Source organism: Gigantopelta aegis, chromosome 4 (genome assembly GCF_016097555.1).
Source record: "Gigantopelta aegis isolate Gae_Host chromosome 4, Gae_host_genome, whole genome shotgun sequence".
In the NCBI taxonomy this organism is placed as follows: domain Eukaryota; kingdom Metazoa; phylum Mollusca; class Gastropoda; order Neomphalida; family Peltospiridae; genus Gigantopelta; species Gigantopelta aegis.
Window position 1 is genome coordinate 45,175,358 of NC_054702.1, and position 13,270 is coordinate 45,188,627.

Consider the following 13,270-nt stretch of genomic DNA (forward strand, 5'->3'; position numbering starts at 1 on the left):
TTGTTGGCAAAACGCTCATTGCGGTTTCTGTAAACACATTGTCGTCCATCACGTCGCTGTAGAAGGAAACGTGACTCATTACTGAATCATACTCGCTGCCAGTCTTCCAAATTCCAACCCTGTACATTCGTGCACCAGCGAATACGTAAATGTTGATGTTGACGTCGCAGGACGGGGCCAAAATACAGTCTCCTAGCCCGTAAACCAGCTTCGATGACGCAAGTGCAGAACCCGGATGTAGCGATCTTGTGCTGCAGTTGTTATGCGAGGTCTTCCACTTCTGGGCCGGTCTTCAGCTTATTGAAACTGCTGGTACCTGTCCCAGAGATGTGAAATGGTGCTCTGATAGACGTTCATGTGGTGTGCGACTGCTGACTGCGATTCACCTAATTGGAGGCGGCCTATTGCAATGTTTCGATTCGGCAGGTTTAGTCTTGGCATCTTGTAACTCGTCTACGTTGAGAAAATGAGGCATCATTGCGAGCATTGCAGCTTTAAATACCCATCACTACCCTAATCTTTTCCCCGAGTTTCACGTGCATTTGCCAAAACCTGACCATTTCACGCCAATTTTCTGCAGTTGTTGCACAACTTGCGTTAAATTTGTTTTAGGGCGCATTAGGGCATGCTGTCCCATTCCAGGAACATTAACAAACATGGTCATTCAGCAACATTATACAAAAAAACTGTATTTTGTAAAATTGAACACTTTTCTTTCCCTATCACCTATGCGTTTCTTTTTTGACAGAGTATATTTATAAATTATTTAAGTGAATATATATGTTAGTAAGCATTATAAACTTGTACCCACTCAACGTGGTTTTTGTCAAAAAATTAATTCAGTAGTTTGAAGGTTAAACAAAATAAACTTAACTTTTTATTTTCTTGGAGTTCAAGTTAAATTTATAGGTCCATATTTTCAAACTTACCATCTTAGGCCACCTCCTCATGATGGAGTGTGAGCCAATGATTTTAATGTCCTGACCACCCATGAAATAAACTGTTGTTTAAAAGATGTGCAAGATCCAACGGACATAATATAATAATAATCCCCATCCTCTGACCTTCCCCACTGAAACTGATTGTTTTTAGTTTAGTACTGATATGATGAACTGCAATGGAGAGAGAGAGCACCTGTTAATGTGAGTTTGCCATAGGAACCTGGGTGTGCACATAATTGTCAGGAGTACTGATATGTAACAGTGTATAGTCTCTCTTTGTGGTTTGTCATTTCTGACTAACGGTGCATTCTTCCAGTTCAGTGTTTGGTAAATAATGTTGCCACATCTCAGCAGATCTTTTGCTCATCTAGATACCTTACATTGAGTCGGCAAACTAGGGAAAAGTGTGGATTCTTTGCTGATAATATTACACTGCTTGCTGTCAGATTTGTGTTACACGCATTGTGCTTTCTCTGCCATATATACAGGCAGGTATTCAGTAATCAAAGAGTAACCAGACTTGTGGCCAAAATTTGTTAAACACACGTCAGTACCCCCCAAAAGCCATGTCATTTTTTTATTCCAAATTTTGAAGTCACAGTTCTATATGTAAATCTCTAATCGGCCGCGATGGCATCGTGGTTAAGCCATCAAACTACAGGCTGGTAGGCACAGGGTTCGCAACTTGGTACCAGCTCCAACCCAGAGCGAGTTCTTAAGGGTTCAATGGGTAGATGTAGGGCCACTACATCCTCTTCTTTCTCACTAACCACTGTCAGTGGTTAGTGAGAAAGAAGAGGCCAACTAACTCACTGTCCTGGACAGACAGCCCAGATAGCTGAGGTGTGTGCCCAGGACAGCATGCTTGAACCTTAATTGGATATAAGCACGAAAATAAGTTGAAATGAAATGTAAATCTCTATGTAAAAATTTACCATTTTAATGATTTGTTTTCTTTCATTATATGTAAAATGCCAGGGTTTCTGCCAGAGGGTATGAAAGGTAAAATTACATACCGTACCATAAAATCTTGCAAATTAATGGATCCCTTTTTATAATTTTTATAGAGATTATAGGAAGAGAACTGCTGTTTAAAATTGTTAAAGTACATGAAATGCAGTGTCCAGTTTCATACAATTTCAAACCCATAACCACCTCTTAGGGATACTTACGATCTGTTTTGTTATTTCATGCACACATAATTATTTTCTGGCAGAAAGCCTGAATGCATGTATACATTTAAATAAATAGATTTATACATATATCATCATCAACAAAGTGTTTGGATTGTCATGAATCTATTTCTACTGATAGTCTTCGAAACCCTAGTGGTATATGGACATGTTAAACAAGTTAATAAGTAAGAAAGTAAGTCTACTGATAAATTATCAACTGGCTTCATATTTGGAAGACTTGCAGCCATTCACGCATCAGGGTTTAAGTTGAATGACAAAATCTGTTAGCAATTTGGTGAATTTGGTCAGAGCATGTTTAACCAAAGTGCAAGGTAGTTTTTGGCAAAGAGATATTAAATATATTCATCAAAAACAACTTTTAAATCCACATTTCATGAACTTTCAATTGTCGTCACTGGAACTTTCAGTGATTGAAATTCATTTAGAACTCATTAACAATTTAGTTAGTATCCTACTAAGTTTATTATATTTTTTTTTTAAAGTAGAACGAAAAAGTCCCCACTTTATATAAAATGATAAATTTCCAACCAATTTCATAAATAAAGCCCTAAACATTAATGTGGAATGAGATGTAACTCACTGGTAGAATGATTGTCTGAGGTTTTATGATAAATTTGCCCACTGAATTATTTCCCATTCTAACCAGTGTTCAAAACCATGGTATGTGCACTTCTATCTGGCAAGTGCATATATATGTATTAAAGACCCTTTGTTTGTAACTGCCTGTGTATATTCTGTCACTTTCCGATACATGTTCAGGTGTATTAGATACCTGTACCTGTTAGTAATAATAGTAGTTGTACCTTGATTAAACAAATCTACTTGGATGCACTTTAAAGCATGCATATTTTTATGATGAGCAAAACAAACAACATGACTAGCTGTTAATATACCTGCAAACTGTAATTTTGTTTACCTTTATCCCTACTTCCTATCCTATTTTATTTTTTGTTTTATTTCAGTTTTACATATACATATACATGTGTACATATACATGCATTGCAGTAAAGTAAAACTGCCAGCTGATTTCATGATAAAAATCCTCACAGTATTATGTTTTATTACATACCTATTCAATCTTACTATAGTGATAAAGACATTTTCAAACCGTGTGATAAATGTATCTTGTATCACACATGTGCGATCTGGACCGGAACTTATAAATGGGGAATTCCTTTTTTATTTTTACTGGAGTCAGTGCCTTTTTGTTACTGACATCATGTATGATTTACAAATTACATCAAACATTACACAAGATTCTTAATGTTACATAAATCCATGAAAGAAGGATTGATCATAGATTAAAGAAAAAGTGTAGCTATGAGGTTAAATTAAAAACATTTTTGTAAAAAGATGTAAAGGAAAGTATGTAATAAATACAGAACCTCACATACTTTCTTTTCACTTCCTATTTATTGCACGAGTTTATTTTGCACTAGAACATACCGAAGTAAACTTGTGTAATAAATAGGAAGTGAAAACAAGGTACCGTATGTGAGGTTCTGTATACAGAGTTGATGGTGTTCTCCGGTGCAATCCTTGATAAATAACACTTGTCATCAGTTATTAACTTTCATCATTAATACTGCTAATACTTCCTGCTCTTTAATATATTTTTTTTCCAGGATACTATTTTTCTTAAAAAAAACTCTTCTTTTTTTTGCAGAGGTTGCAAAATGTTGGTTAGACACTCTGTTAGATGTCATAGAACTACTGCCGAAAGATGTTATTAAATCGGACGTAAGTATAAAGCAAACAAAAGGACCCCAAAAATTGGCATATACTTAGTTACATCGCTGTACTAGACGTAGTCTAGGGACGGAGCTGATTACCAAATCTGGCTTTAGGCTCATTAACTAAATGTAAGAGTACCCATGGCCATCAACACCTACAAAACTTAATTTTTGTTGAAATTTAAAAAAAAAGAAAAAGACATTTAGTATTAACATCTTTTTATCAATATGCACTAGTGATTTTTTTAACAAGAATGAAATAAGTAAATCTTCAGCTATAATCTTATTGAGGTTATTTTTGTAGATTCATCTGTATTTTGAGCCACCTTCTGTGATATATATATATATATATATATATATATATATATATATATAGTGAAGTGATTTGTTATATAGTCACCAATTGGTAACATGGAAATATGTATGAGTTGTATCTTGTGGGGTTCCAAATTAATTTGTCTTCTGGCCTATAGGAATGATATATTAAAGGTGGGATGGGGGATTGGAGAGAATCACAAGTGCAATTTGTTAGCATCTAGAAAACAAAAGAGCAATGTTTTAGATAAGCATTTTCAGCTTTTTCTAAATCTTAGTTTTGTTTTTGTATATAGTTCCTGTAATATAAAACCAGTCATAGTCCTGTGTCTGGGAGAACAATTTAACCCTTCATAGAGAACAAATGATGATTACATTTTCTTTATGTGCTATTTTCACTTGGCCTAAATGATGATCATATTTAAACAGGCTCTATAACAAGCTACACTTCTGTGTTGTTGGATGAGTTTTTTTTACTGTGCTTAATGAGGTGAAGTTCATTAAATCGGTGCACTTGAAATGGTATCATTCACCTAAACATACCAATTGAAAACACATGTCTGTGGAATTTTGACTAACATTTTATCTAGACTGTCCAGCAGAAGCAAGCCACAGTTTAGTTTTTCACAGCAATTAGTAGGTCTGTGAGTGGCTATCTCGGCTTGTTGACATGTCCTGGTGAGTGTTGTCTGTTTGGACAGTTCATCTGTTAGGGGTATGCCTTATCAGTAAACCTGTTCTCAGGGTTTATCATTAGCCCTGTGTTCCTCTGCCTCTGTTCATTGTTGCCAGTTCTTCTGTTCCTGGTTACCAGGTGCCATGGAGACTGTTGTTTACCTCACATGGTCATCTGTTTATGGAAAACCTGTGTTGAGTTTCTCCTATCTGATGGACAGGGGCCATCTGTGTTTGTCTTCACTCTGGTTCCAGTCTGGATGGAGTTCATTTTAAAAGGTTATGCCAAACCAGACTAATTTACTTATACAGTTGGGTTGTTTGGGGTGGGGTTTTTTTTTAAAGATTCTCTATTCTAACCAATGTAACTGACATTTTCCTGGACCAAATCAGTTTTAATGTAACAGAATTTCTAGTCCAAATTAATTTATTTTTAAAACAATTTTTACTATGTAATTGTTTTTACTATGTGTGTACATTATACATTTCAGTGTTTCTATGTAGTTATTGTTTCAGTACGTGATCAGCAGGGGGTATGGGGGGCCTCCCCCAGAAAGAAAATGGGTTAAGTTTAGGGTTAGGGTTAAGAAAACCATACAGTAATGATAAGAGTAATTAATTTTGTCAAAAGGTTAACTTAAAAAGAAACCCTGCAAATATTTTGGCGTATGGCGCCATACCCATTTTAGCCTCTGGCAGAAGCCCAGCATGATGCAATAAACAAATTTATTAGCAGAAAGTCTTGCAAAAATTAAACTTTCTAGTATAGTTGGTAGTCAAAATAATCAAAATGACAAAAGGTGTGGCATCTGGTGTCATAAAAGATGGACTCTATTAAATAACTGAAGGTATTTTAAATTCTTCTATTGTTGCAACTTAAAGATAGTTAGTGCTAGTTAACACTTAGTCATGTTTGCCAAGTTAGTTGTAAATTCCTACACACTTTAGCATCACAAAAATCATAATTTAAAGTAATACATGTAATAATAGATTCTATATTTAATAGGATAACAAGAAAAAGCTATTCTTCCCTTAGGCCCTCAGCTATCAATTACAAGTAATGCAGAATTATAAGACATATATGAACAAATAGAAAATAAATATATGGCACATACACAAATGACAAATATTGTTTAAGTCTGTATTTAAAACCAGCGATGATCAAATAACGTTTAAGTGGTTGATTTTATAGCATTAGTCCAGAGTAATTACCTTAAAAACATTTTAAATAAAGATATTTTAGGTCATGGAATAAATAAAATGTCATCCTCTGTATTTCTTAGGTTGTAGTAATTTGTTTCCTTCAACACACATTAATAAGTTTGAAAGATTGTTTGGGGTATTCATTGCATAGAATGTTTTTAATAGTAAAGATATATAACAGTGAATTCTTGTTTTCCACTGTCATCTATTTTAAATGTTAAATAATAGGGCAGACAGAGAAAGAATATAAAAAAACATGCACAACAAAGGACTTAAAAATATATTAGAACAGTTAAAAGAGTCATTGGGTAAGAATTAAGATGGTAACAGAACTGTTCAGTGCAGAGTCTTCTTCCATAACATGCACTTTTATCTTTACTTTCCTTTAGTGAATGTTTTATTCTTTCAGATTCTTTCCATTGCCATTTCCAAGGGGCAGTTGTCACAGGCTGTGCAGTCTCGATTGTCTTGCTGTAAAATACTTGGCAAAATTGCAACAAAGTTTGAACCTTTTGTGTAAGTGTTTAACTGTTACTTAAAAAGTAAAATTAAAACTAGTAGGATATTCTTATATATTCATAGAGGTAAACATTCATTGCACATTGCACATATTAGAAACCAATATTAGGCGAGACATGGATGCATATAAATGACAACTTACAGTTCGTCACACAGCAAACGCCTTTTTCCATACTATGGAATTTACTATAAGTTATTTATTTCGGAGCCATTCGACTTGTAAATTTCACACAAAAATAGTTGGGGGTTTTTATTTCCAAAACACTTTTAATTTTCTTCTTACGTCAAACTAAACTGAAGTTATTTACAAAAAATATTTTTATAGAATGGTGGGAAGGACTATTGATAACATGTGTAAATGACAACTTAGTTATTCCAATTGACATTACCAGAAGCTAATGTGAACAATCACTATTTTGAAGTAAGGAATTATGAGTGTGTTTTAGCATCACACCATGCCATGTTATCTGTAAAGTGTCGGTTTATATGTATAGCCTTTTTATGTCATTTTTCAGCATTAAGAAGGAGATTCTACCTGTGGTCCAGTCACTGTGCCAGGATGTTGATTACGAAGTGCGTGGATGTATGTGCTATCAGTTAGATGCAGTCGCCAGAGGACTGGGGTAACTTTTACTTGAAATCCTTTCGTTCCAGCCAGTGCCATGGTATGTGCTATCCTGTTTGTGGGATGGTGCATATAAAAGATCCCTTGCTACTTAGGAAATAAAATTTGTATATCAAAATTGCCAAATGTTTTTGACATCCAATAGCTGATGATTAATAAATCAATGTGCTCTAGTGGTGTCTTTAAACAAAACAAACTTTAACTTTACTTGAAATCCTTTCTATTAAATTTGTTTTCTCTTTTGATGTATTTTTAAAAAATAAGTCAAAATGTCATTTAATAGTTGAGTGAGGTTAAAATATATATATAAAGATAAACTTTTTTATGAGTAACACATTTTGCCAGGAGCTTATTTATATATTAGAAATGTCATATTTGACATTTTTTGTCACCTAAAAATAGGATAGGTTTCATGGTTTTGTGCCAGTTTGAATGTCACAAAAGTTCCTTGTGACTTACATGTACAAAACAAAAGAGATTTAATTAAAGTTAAAATATATTTATCTTTATTTGTTGCTAGTGATGTACTGCATAATCTACAATGGCCTGGGTTTTTTATTTATTTCCTCAGCCTTGAATCTACGAAAAGTGCAATACTTCCTGAACTGGTGGAGTTGACCAACGACGAGGAGAGTTACGTGAGAATCGCAGGGCTTGAAACTGTGGTCAACATCCTCAGTCTACTCGACGATGGTAAGCTTCTTGACATAGTCTTAAATCATTTACTCGTCATTTTGTGGGGCGGGACATAGCCCAGTGGTAAATCGCAGACGTGACGCGCGGTCGGTTTGGGATCGATCCGTGTCAGTGGGCTGTTTATCGTTCCAGCCAGTGCACCACAACTGGTATATCAAAGGCTGTGGTATGTGCTATCCTGTCTGTGATGGTGCATATAAAACATCGCTTGCTACTAATCGAAAACTGTAGCGGGTTTCAGCTCTAAGACTATATGTCTAAATTACCAAATGTTTGGCATCCAATAGCCGATGATTAATAAATCAGTGTGCTCTAGTGGTGTAGTTGAATAAAACAAACTTTTTGGGGGGGTCATAATCTTAAATCATTTACTTGTCATTTTGTTTCAGTGTTGAGTTTTGCTCGTGAACTTCATGGTAATCTAAAGACACTGCCACACGATATGAGTACTTTGTACAGGAATAGCCATGAGAATAGCTGACTGTGACATGACAAACATTATGATTTCATTGCAATCGGCTATTCTTGTACACGGTACTCATATAGTGTGGCATCGGCTTAAAGTTTTTAGATAGGTCTACACCTATTTGTATCCCTCCATGACAGGTATAGTTAGAAGTTGTTGTATCTGAAATACAAATTATTATATTTCACTGATGTTCACAGACATTTCATTTAGTGTTGTATATGTGTAATAGAAATTTCTGTATGTTTATTATGTCACTGATATTTATAGATATTAGATTCAGTGTTGTATAGGTGTAATATAATGTTTTGTATGTTTATTGTTTCACTGATATTTACAGATATTTCATTCAGTGTTGTACATGTGTAATAGACATTTCTGTGTTTTTGTCCCCCAGATACCTGCAGTACAACAATCATTCCACTTGTGTGCAAGTTTTGTCAGCAGGCCAACCAGGCACAGGACTCGACACTCCCTGCCATTGCCAAGCAGTTAGGGAGAATTTGCCACGAACTTTCTAGTGAGCTCAATACTACCATGGTTTAACTATAGAATTATTGATAATTTGGATAGTGTAAAACGGATAATCTCAAGTACAAAAGTAAGAGACAGAAATAATTTATTTGTTATTGCCAGGAGTTATATTTTAAAACTACTTTATGTCATAGGAGAGTGTGAGGTGGCTCAGCTTACCTGAGGATGATTTCTGTTTCGTAGGACCAATTGAGTTACTTCCTGTGCCAACCAGTCTATCATACATGATATTTGAAAGACTGTGGTTTATGCTGTCCTGTCTGAAAATTGTTTAATATTTAAGATACATTACTGCTAATTGGAAGACGCCTTGAGGGCATAATTGTTAAGCCATCGGCCTTAAAGCTTTTCAGTACTGGGTTAATATCCTAGTACAGGTTCTCATTCAATTATTTTTAACGGCACTTTGGGGACGTGTAAGACCAGTACTCCAACTTCTCTGTCATGAGCAAATAATCAAAACTCGCAGGCCTAAACAGACAGCCCAAATAGCTGAGGTGTGTGACCAGGACATAATGCTTGAACCTTATTTGGATATATGCAATAAAATATTGTTAAAGTGAATGAATACTGTAAATCGTGAAACATTAGCAATCTTAAAATTAATGAAATAAAAATAAGTGACATAGTAGCAACATAGAACTTTATCAAGGTCATCATATCAGAAACTAAAAAAAAAATGAAGGTAAAGTTGAGCTGAAAAAATGCTTGTGATCAACTTAAAGTGTTATAGAAAATTACATTAACATGCATGTTAACTAACTATTGGTTTTTGCTATCCTTGTGGTTTAATCAACAGCATGTAACCATTATGTGTAGACTGTGATTGCTGATGACTGTATTGTATTTGATCCAGTTCTAAGAGTTGCTCATTATACAGTGTGCTGGCGTGTTTCTAATGGGACATTCTTTTCATTTAAAAAGACTTGTATAGCACTGGCAACAGTTGAAACCTGCGTGTGTGTATAAAAGAAAAAATGATTAAATGTTAGTTAGTATATTTTAAAACTACAACAAATTATAAATCTCCCGAATAATATAAAGCTTCTGAAGAAGAAATTGTTCACTTTTTGTTCTAGTGTTTAATAAATTAGCACATATGAATAGTAATTTACTGTGGGGTTGTTGGGGTTTTTTTTGGAGGGGTGGGGTTTTTGTGTTTGTTTATTGGGGTTGGGTTTTTTTTTGGCATGGGTGGGATAGGGATACTATGTAATTTACTGTACTGGTTTGAAAGGAATTCAGTGACTATTTTTATTTTGATCAGGAACTTTGACGGACGATGAAAAAGAATTGTTTGTAGATTATTATCGAAAATTCAGCAGAATTGGCAGATCTGAGAAGGCTAAGAATACCAAAGAGGCTGAGAAGGAATCACCACCAAAGGTGAGGTTTATTGTTACTTAATGGCAGCTTCAGTTTTGTTTTACCTCATTAAATGAGATAGCATTAGATTATGATGAAATGTGTCCTAAAATCAGCCACTGTATGTACATAGTGCTAGTCTGTAAAGTGATATTTTCTGGACATATGGCTAGCTGTCTCGCTCTGTTAACACTTGGTTAAAGTTCTTTTGTGATCACATCCATGTATATTGTTTATAGTTGTAATGAAGTTGCAGGTTTTTAAAATCTATTTCAGCTTGTTTAAGTCTGGTTAAAGTTTGTTTAAAGTATATAATAAGCCATTTTGTAGATTTGATGTTCTTGTTTCTCGTATTCTAGACCACATGTCAGAGATGTCATATCTCAGACACATAATAATTGCTTATTAAATGCTGTAAATGATCATCACTAAATATAAAGCTATTTTCCTTACAAAAAATAAATATTCTTCAAACCAAAAATACAAATTCTTAATACACCTAAATCTGTTTGGTTACCATTTTATTTACAAATGAATTATTTGAAATAACATTTAGTTTTTTTCCTTGGGTAAAATTAATATTAGATATTTTCTTCTTAATTTACAGGTGTTTTTTATTCCTGAATATTTGGTAGAAGAAGATTCTTCCGTTGAATGTAGAAAGAATTGTGCTTTTAATTTTCCTGTGAGTATAATCATTGCTAGCAAACATGTTCATTTTAAAAAGATATTTTTAAATCTATTTCTTAACACTTTTTGGTCGGATGATGGTGTTGTCCTATGCTTGTGTTTATAATATATCCTTCCTTTCTACTTTTTTGGGTCCATCTGTTTTTCCACCTGCTCTTGATAGGTATCTCCCCCATCGTTCCAACTGCTTTTGTTATCCAGCTCCACATTTCAGTTCTTGTCCCTCCACCTCTCCAAATGAGAGATGCTTCTCTTATTTTGCCAGTTGCAAACAAAACCACCAGAAATCTGTAAGAGTTGTAGTTATCTGTGTCAAACTTATGGATTGCTTAAATTAGTTATAAAATACTTTGGGGGGGGGGGGGGGGGGGTTTGCTTCCAACTCCCATAATCACCATGTTTTGTCCTGAACTTGTGAATTGGGGGTCTGTAGCCCCAGTACCCATTGCTAAGGATATTTATGGATTTCTTAGTGGGCCATTGTCATACTTGCAAGTTTATATCCCACAATACTCAACAGGTTTTAGTTTGTCATTCTGTTACCTTTTGACTACTTGTGACATTAACTAGATTTCTATCTTCCTTTCTTCTAGTATACAAATTCATAAATTATTGTACACAATGTATAAACCTAACCAGTAATAAAAAAAAAAAATATATTTTTAAATTTTTGTTTTCTTTCAGGCTATGGTACTTTTTGTTGGTGCCAAACACTTCAAGAGTTCTTTATATAGCACACTAGTGAGTCTCTGTACTGACCCTAGCATCGTGGTGAGGAAAACAATATCAACCGGCTTCCATGAGGTGAGTCATACTTAGATGACAGGATCTATGTGGGGTACTTTCTAGCTTTTTAACACTGGATTACAATGCTACAACAAAAAAATTCTATTTAATGTGATCATTATGTTTAAAAAGAATAATGATTCTTTCTATTTTTTTGGTATGTATGTGGAATGATAATAAAATGGAAAAAAAATTCTTTCAATTTACTGAATTTTTAACCATTTTTAAAAATTCAAATCTAGTATTTTGTGTTTTATTCTGATTTTTTATACTATATTTTGTGAATTGTGGCAGAATAGTAAAATAAAGTGTGTTTAACGACATCACTAGAGCATATTTATTTATTACTCATCGGCTATTGGTAATTTTGACATATAGTATTAGAGAGAAAAACCCGCTACATTTTTTCATTAATAGCAAGGAATCTTTTTATATGCACCATCTCACAGACAGGAAAGCACATACCACAGCCTTTGATATACAAGTCGTGGTGCCACTGGCTGGAATGAGAAATAGCCCAGTGGGCCCACCGACGGGGATCAATCCTAGAGCAACCGCGCAACAAGCGAACGCTTTACTACTGGGCTACGTCCCGCCTCTGTGGCAGAATAGTAACCTTGTTCTGTAGTTTGTGAATTGTAGCAGAATAGCAATCTTGTACTGTAGTTTGTGAATTGTAGCAGAATAGCAACCTTGTTCTTTAGTTTGTGAATTGTAGCAGAATAGCAACCTTGTACTGTAGTTTGTGAAGTGTAGCAGAATAGCAATCTTGTTCTGTAGTTTGTGAATTGTAGCAGAATAGCAACCTTGTTCTTTAGTTTGTGAATTTTAGCAGAATAGCAACCTTGTACTGTAGTTTGTGAAGTGTAGCAGAATAGCAACCTTGTACTGTAGTTTGTGAATTGTAGCAGAATAGCAACCTTGTTCTTTAGTTTGTGAATTGTAGCAGAATAGCAATCTTGTACTGTAGTTTGTGAAGTGTAGCAGAATAGCAATCTTGTTCTGTAGTTTGTGAAGTGTAGCAGAATAGCAATCTTGTACTGTAGTTTGTGAACTGTAGCAGAATAGCAACCTTGTTCTTTAGTTTGTGAATTGTAGCAGAATAGCAACCTTGTTCTGTAGTTTGTGAATTGTAGCAGAATAGCAATCTTGTACTGTAGTTTGTGAATTTTGTAGCAGAATAGCAACCTTGTTCTGTAGTTTGTGAATTGTAGCAGAATAGCAATCTTGTACTGTAGTTTGTGAATTGTAGCAGAATAGCAATCTTGTTCTGTAGTTTGTGAATTGTAGCAGAATAGCAACCTTGTTCTTTAGTTTGTGAATTGTAGCAGAATAGCAACCTTGTTCTTTAGTTTGTGAATTGTAGCAGAATAGCAATCTTGTTCTTTAGTTTGTGAATTGTAGCAGAATAGCAATCTTGTACTGTAGTTTGTGAATTGTAGCAGAATAGCAATCTTGTTCTGTAGTTTGTGAATTGTAGCAGAATAGCAACCTTGTTCTTTAGTTTGTGAATTGTAGCAGAATAG

The 13,270-nt window shown here is 34.5% G+C and overlaps 1 protein-coding gene across 4 annotated transcripts in view; it reads left to right on the top strand.

Annotated features, from left to right (window-relative positions):
- Nucleotides 1-13,270, top strand: part of LOC121370603 (serine/threonine-protein phosphatase 4 regulatory subunit 4-like) — a 115,826-nt gene that overhangs the window by 64,170 nt on the left and 38,386 nt on the right. For all 4 annotated transcript variants that reach the window (XM_041495945.1, XM_041495946.1, XM_041495947.1 and 1 more), the window contains exons 5-12: nucleotides 3,804-3,877; nucleotides 6,473-6,579; nucleotides 7,098-7,205; nucleotides 7,779-7,900; nucleotides 8,767-8,889; nucleotides 10,171-10,289; nucleotides 10,876-10,953; nucleotides 11,643-11,762. In XM_041495945.1, the coding sequence (XP_041351879.1) occupies nucleotides 3,804-3,877; nucleotides 6,473-6,579; nucleotides 7,098-7,205; nucleotides 7,779-7,900; nucleotides 8,767-8,889; nucleotides 10,171-10,289; nucleotides 10,876-10,953; nucleotides 11,643-11,762 (851 nt within the window). The remainder of the gene's footprint in view (nucleotides 1-3,803; nucleotides 3,878-6,472; nucleotides 6,580-7,097; nucleotides 7,206-7,778; nucleotides 7,901-8,766; nucleotides 8,890-10,170; nucleotides 10,290-10,875; nucleotides 10,954-11,642; nucleotides 11,763-13,270) is intronic.